General features: G+C 38.2%; 1 protein-coding gene across 1 annotated transcript; it reads right to left on the reverse strand.

Annotated features, from left to right (window-relative positions):
- Nucleotides 1–4,713: 4,713 nt before the first annotated feature.
- Nucleotides 4,714–5,772, reverse strand: LOC113296480 (protein argonaute 7-like). The gene is made up of 2 exons (XM_026544787.1): nucleotides 5,181–5,772; nucleotides 4,714–4,877 (listed from the first exon to the last, which is right to left on the reverse strand). The coding sequence occupies exons 1-2, from the start codon at nucleotides 5,581–5,583 to the stop codon at nucleotides 4,714–4,716; spliced, it is 567 nt and encodes a 188-aa protein (XP_026400572.1). The 5' UTR covers nucleotides 5,584–5,772.
- Nucleotides 5,773–7,175: the final 1,403 nt, after the last annotated feature.

The raw sequence follows: 7,175 nt of genomic DNA on the forward strand, positions 1-7,175 counted from the left end.
ATGTGATGTGACCCTTATCTTCTGACAGGTCGGGTGAACGATCATAAAACACTCGGTCAGACAAAGGAAGATGGTCAAACAAAGGAACGAGAGGAAAGAAGGGCGACATCGTGCCAACTAGACGATCAAGACTCGACCTCGGGTGAAGAACTATCAAAAACCAAGACTCTATCGGTCAAACCCGAAAGTCGGGCGAGCAGTGCAGGTCCGATAGGGAACAACTAAGTTTATGTAATGAGACCAACATTGTAATTCTGTTGTATGTCGACCTTGGCTTATAAATACAAGGGTTGGTCGAGAGAGAGAGCCAGGTTGAGAGAGAGAAAAACAAGGCATCATATTTGAGTTGTGAGAGCTTCACCATTTAAGAGGGAGAGAACAACTTGTAATCAAAGAAGATAAATAATAACGTTCATCCTTTCATCCCGTGGACGTAGGTAATCATACCGAACCACGTATATCCTTGTGTCTATATTTTTTTGTGTATCTTCACTTTGTGTTAAATCACCTTTTACTTCGTTGGATGTAGTGTGTGGTTTTATACCACTACACTTAACATGAATACTGCTTCACATGGCCGGCCCAGAGGCAAAGTCATCAAAGTTTAACTTTGGGGCATCAAAGGCCTAGGGGCAACAAACTCGTAGGATTTTATTGCATGTATACAATATCATTTGGACTTGTTAGTAAATATTGTTTATTTTAGCCGCAGTTCGAGTATAATGTAGAAAAGTTAGAGATATCTTAGGCATTACGATTATTCTTTCTATATATCTGGTTTACTACTTAACTAGTTTAACTTGATTTGACAAAGGAAGATGGTCAAACAAAGGAACGAGAGGAAAGAAGGGCGACATCGTGCCAACTAGACGATCAAGACTCGACCTCGGGTGAAGAACTATCAAAAACCAAGACTCTATCGGTCAAACCCGAAAGTCGGGCGAGCAGTGCAGGTCCGATAGGGAACAACTAAGTTTATGTAATGAGACCAACATTGTAATTCTGTTGTATGTCGAACTTGATTTACTACTTAACTAGTTTAACTTGATTATTCTTTCTATTCTGTTGTATGTCAACACGGTGTGCTTAACCCAATAGTACACCGGTACGCCTCAAAATGAGTGATGCCTATACTCCGTGGTGAAGTCGTATCCAGGATAAAACTGCCCATTGCAAATACTATAAGCACTATAATACTTGTCCACTCTTACGAACTTAACAGCAATGGCACGGAATATAAAAACCATACAGAGGGAGAAAGACGAAAAGAAGAAGGATAGTAGCTTCTTCTGGACACAAATTGGAATGAAGAAACCAAAAGGTTTATATAGTGGAGAAGAGAGATAATCGAGAATAATGTGCATTAAGAGTGATTAAAGAGAATATAATTTTGTAATAAAACCAAAATAAATTTTCATTAATTCAAGATTTTCCAAAACGGTAAAAAACAGTTACGCAATTAACTGCACATTATGTCGACATAAAAATAAAAACGGAAATAAATAAATCCTCTCCAAGTCATATGCCCCCCACATTAAATACAAAATTTATTTTGATAATAAAATATTTAAAGAAATATTTCAAAAGAATTTTTTTCCAAAAAGGTAAGTCTTGTTAACCCATGTCCACGGCGCAAGAACGAGCATGAATCCAAAACTCAAGCCTTAGTGGCAACAAATATTGTTTGTCCACCCGTTCCACCCACATCGTTTGTCTAACTATCCATAATGGAATAGTTAATAATGGAGCTCCTCTTTAGTTATACCTTATGTAGAAACTAAAGCTCATATTTCATTCACTCATAAGAAAACCAGCAAGTGCCCTTAGAGACTCAAAGGTCCCAAGTTCCATTCCCACCAAGACTACAAAACCGAAACAATAAAACTCATTTTCTCCAACAGTTACTGCCATCCAGATAACTAACGAGGCGGAGTCAGTTCATCCACGAGTTTGCTGGCATCCTCATTAACAAAACGTCTTGGTTGTTGCAATTGGTAAGCATGTCCTGAAAATTGATACAGCTAGAGTTGGAAAAGGTCGGAAATTTTCGGTGCAGGAACCTCTCAAGTGTCATGTTGAAAATCTGCAGGATGGTGTGCGATTGGTAGGTAAACATGAAACTCAAGTAACTGACTTACGAATTTGTCAGTGGATGACGACAACTTGTATAGCTTCAGCATCAATAGAGGGCACGGTGAGAATATGGGAAAATGGTAAGCCGTCACCGCTTGTCGTATTTAGGCCTCATGGTGGTCAACCATTTAACTCGGTTACTTTCTTGACCTCTCCGCACCGTCCAAATCACATTGTTCTTATCACGGCAGGGCCGCTTAATCGGGAAGTTAAAATGTGGTCTTCTGCAAGTGGAGAAGTCTGGCTGCTTTCTAGTGATGCTGAGTCGTGGCAGTGTACCCAGGCTTTGGAATTGCGGAGTTCGGCTGAACCCCGAGTTGATGATGCATTTTTCAATCAAGTTGCAGCATTGCCCAGTGCAGGGCTTATTTTACTCGGAAACGCGAAAAGAAATGCCATGTATGCTGTGCATGTTGACTATGGTCCTTGCCCTGCAGCAACTCGTATGGATTACATAGCAGAGTTTACTGTGACAATGCCAATACTGAGCCTTACTGGAACATGTAACACCTTACCTGACAGGGATCATGCAGTTCATGTTTATTGTCTCGAAACACAGGCTATGCAACAATATGTTTTGGAGCTGTCTCAATGCTCGCCACCACGGACAGAGAATATGGGATTAGGGAAGACAGACTGCGATCTTACTGGAACATTTGAAGCTTGTAATTCAGACGGAGTTGCTAGTTTGGAGGCATCTCAGGGAAGCGGACATAGAGATGCACCAGCAACAAATCCTGCTTTACCATCAACTAGTCCCGAGACTGTACCAGGATATCCTGGAAGTTCTGATGTTCCTAGGTTGCATGAATTGGAAATTTCTGACGAAATCTCTGTTCCCGCCGCAACTGATTGCTCCTCTGAAACAAAATCAATCACTAGAAAGAGTGGAACATCCCTATTTCTTTTTTGGGGGGTACTTTGCATACTCTTTCAATTTATATTTTGCTTTGGGTCCCGATCATGCAGTTGACTTCTATTAACCTCGGTTACTGGTTTTACGATTCTCTTCTGAGATGAGCATTTTCACTCTCCAGTGACTTCATAGTCTCAGTTAAGTTCTTAATTGGCAGCTCTTTCATCTTAGACATTTCTTTTTTGTCGGGGATCGAACCCGGGTCACCCGGATGACAGGCGGGAATACTTACCACTATACTACAACTACAACGACTAGTTGTTAAAAAAGAAAGTAGAGAAGAATTTTCAGATTGGTAATCCGAGGCTTTGATTCCTCCACCAATTCATTGTTCAGTTTCAAATGTAAAAATGATTTAGATGTGGTGGGTATGGGAGATCAACAAAGAACTCGAGCTTATCCTCTTGAAATTCAACGGAAATATACAAATTCTTTCTGCCATCAAACGCTGGAAGAGCACCAGATAGAAGTTCTTGGTTTTCCTGCACTAAGAGCTAGCGCTATGGAGGGGTTCATCCCCTCCCTAAACCTCAGTTTCCCTCAAAAAACCAAAAATGCAATCCCCATGGTCTCCCAAATCTCTACATGAGTAGGGATACCCCTCCCTTCTCTACATGGAAGATCACATCTAATCCCGCTTGTAGGGAAAGGAAATCACACGGCTACTGAGTTGCCATATTTTTTTCGGAAAATGGGTCATTTGTCCAAATATTTTTAAATCACGGTTCAAATGGACGAGTAAAACATAGTTTGGGTGAAATAGTCAAAAAAAAGAATAGTAAGGTTTCATCCTAGCTTAAATTTAAAAAATAGCAAGGATGAAAGTGGATACATCCTGTGTAAATTATAAATAAAAAAAAAGTATTTGAAAATGGGCACGATGAAACTGGTTACATCCTGCCTATTTTTACATTTTTGTCCATTTAAACAGTATCCAAATCTAATTGTCCATTTCACCCAGGAATTTGTTGATTTTGGTCTTTTTAACCAATTTTGTGTATTTTTTTATACGGCTACTCAACAACATTTTTTCTGGTTTTTAAGATTTTACCTTAAAACTTTCCATTTTCACTCTTTTTTTTTTTACTAAAACTCTTTTTTTACCTATTATATCTCATTTGACCTATTATATATTTTTTTAACCCTAAAATATATTTTCTTACCTCAACAAATAAATTCCCATTAAAACAAAGACTAGAAAAAAAAATACGCACTATTCACACGGCTACTCAATAGCGGTTTCATGTAGGGAAGGGATAGCAAACTCGTCACTCTCAACATCTTCTATAATTAAGCCATCATAGACAGTGGTCTTTATCGTTCCGCCAATTGGCAATTGTCTTTTTTGTTGCTTGCAACTTTGCTTTGGCTGTATTTTGGTTTTTTGGCTTCTTTTGTGGGAAATTCGCTTTTTAGTTGTATATGCTCGCGCATGGCTTGTGTGTCTTTTAATCTATCCTTTTGAACGATAGAAAAAAAAATGTAGGAAAGGGATAGCAAAACCCCCATAGCAAAATTGCCTTCCTTGTGCTGTCCCTTCCCTACATATGAGGGATAGGGAAGGGATATGATGCACCAGCCTCTTAATCATTCTGGCAACTTCTTTGGAAGGCTGCGGAGAGATATCGACACCGTAATGAAAAATTCACTCTCAAGCATCAAAGTCAGCTAGGAAATGATTTGCAAGCAAAGGGTATTACTGCCCCATCTTGTCCACCAGAATCTGGTCTTTTTGCTACCACTGTTGATGTAACAGTCATACTGATAGGCATTACATCATCATTCTGTCTAGTGTGCAAACTCAATTTCTTTTGGAAGGCTTCTGAAGCTGCTCAAATCAAATGTAAATGGAGAAATTACTAAATAAAGTCAGAAATTACTAAATCAAGACTAAGAAGACTGTAAACTGGAATCTATAACCAAGTATGGAAATCAACAAGAACATATTTTTTGTATCATCAGAAATCAAAAAAGCAATTCCATTTTCTAATTCATACTTTTCTTGGATTCAATCACAAAAGGTCTCAAGTTGTGTTCTAATAAAGGGGATAAAATGGGTTATCCTTTTCAATTAACATCAAGGTCATGAGACCAAAGTATCAAAACAACTACAATGAGAACAGTTACATACCTTGTGAAACAGTTAACAATGGAGGTGATTGGGTAACAGAGGAAGATGCAAGAGGAGGAGGAGGAGAAAGATGATTCATTTGCTGCTTCCATGAATAAGATTTCTGAACATGGGTGGGTTTAGACCTGTAGTTATTGTTATTATTATAGTTGTGAGGAAGAAGAGGAGTTGCAGGAGGAAATTGAAGATGTAGTAATGGAGGTGGTGTAGGTAAAGGAAGAAGAGGTGGGTATGTTTGATATGGATTGTTATTATGATAAAAGAAACCATTATGATACGAATGTTGCTGCTGCTGTTGTTGATGATGTTGATGATTGAGGTTAGTAGACCTTCCTCTGCAATATCTAGTTTTAGAATTACTGTAGCTGTTCTTGTTGGTTTTAGCTTTTTCAGTTTCTTCCATGATTTTTTCTTTTTTATTGAGAGAGAAATCAGAGAATTAGATGACGAGGAGGAGCAGTATATAACAGAAAAGAGAAGAGGCAAAGAAGATGGAATGGGTTTACCAGAAAGTAGTATTGATTGCAATGGACAGCAACTAGAGAGACTTACAGAGATTACTAATGCTGCAGGTGCAGTGCAGTAGAGAGAGAGAGTGTGTGTTTGTTTAAGATATCTTCTAGTATTTTATTTTAGTCTTAAAAGATGGAGAAGATGGTATTGGTTTTAGAGTTATTTAGTTCTTTCTGTCTCTCTGAGTCATAGAGAAGAAGCGAAGATTAAAAATGATGTCAAATAGTAATGCTTATCTTCACCCCCAGAAAGTAAGAGAGGGGAGTTTACCTTACATGAATATAAGACAAATAAAAATATAAGACAAAAAAAAAAAAAAAGTGTCAAAATAAACAACAAACAGTCTGTCGTCTAGCCTTATTTTTCTTCCACATGTGATGGTTAATGGTTTACTGTATAGCGTCCACTACCAAGCCTAGTTAGCAATTCGGGATTCGACAAATATACGGAACGGCAAACGTACGAGTATTATACGGTTTTGTAAAATCCAGATTCGGTCCAAAATTCGGTCAACGGGACGTGATTCGTCAGTAATTCGGAACGGCATACGTACGTGTATAATTCGATTTATAAATGTGAGTTCGGCTCTGAAAATTCGGTATCTATATATAACAAATAATTTGTATTTATAAGGTCATAGACCAATTTTTATGCATATGTGTGAGTTATTTAAAGAAAAAATAAACTTAATATGATGATATTAATAATATATACAACATTAGTTATCCAAGAGGACGTCGTATGGTGGTTTAGATGCTTGGTTAGTGAGTTTGAGATCTCTCTCACCTTCACCTTCAAATCTCTTCAGTCGTTTTTGTTTCATAAAAATTACAACACTTTTAATATTCGGTCGTGTATGTTCGGGAGGTAGTAAAGCCCAAAAAGTGGAGTCTTTGAAAAGTAAAAGCTAAAGAATTTATGGCGAATTAAGCGGACGTATCATTCGGGATACGTAAAATTCGTGAACGGTTCGCGAATAATCCGGGAATGCCACATAATACGCGACTTGGGTTCGGAGTTGCAAACGTACGCGAATAAGACGGTAAAATTCGTGATACAAGAACTTACTAACTAGGCTACCAAGCATTCTTTCTAATGAAGGAATGTATGGTAGTTTTCGGAGTGAAGGAGGTTTGAAAAATTAGATCAAACTGGTAGTCTATGTTCTTTCGAAGAAGAACAGTCCTCGCCATGTCCATACTCTTTGCTTACACAGATGGTAGTCTCCATCCTTTCGAAGAAGAACACTCCTTGCCATGCCCATACTCCTAGCTTACAAAGATGGTTGAAATCCCAACTTTTCTCTCATCCCCTTTATATGTAGGAATGAGATTGGACTTTGTTGTTGAGAATTGGATTCAGGACGGAGCCAAGATTTTTGAGTTGGGGGTGGCTTAGGTACAAAATATTTTTTTAGGGGTGCAAACAAGCAAAATTGCCTAATATCTTTTACTGGACCTAATTTAAGCTTTGGACAGGGGT

The sequence above is a fragment of the Papaver somniferum genome, chromosome 7, assembly GCF_003573695.1.
Source record: "Papaver somniferum cultivar HN1 chromosome 7, ASM357369v1, whole genome shotgun sequence".
Classification (NCBI taxonomy): domain Eukaryota; kingdom Viridiplantae; phylum Streptophyta; class Magnoliopsida; order Ranunculales; family Papaveraceae; genus Papaver; species Papaver somniferum.

Excerpts from the sequence above, each read along its gene's own strand:
- LOC113296480 (XM_026544787.1), bottom strand. The coding sequence starts at position 5,583 with ATGGAAGAAACTGAAAAAGCTAAAACCAACAAGAACAGCTACAGTAAT. Across the intron at positions 4,878-5,180 it reads ATTGTTAACTGTTTCACAAG|CTTCAGAAGCCTTCCAAAAG; the intron begins GTATGTAACTGT and ends TGATTTGAGCAG.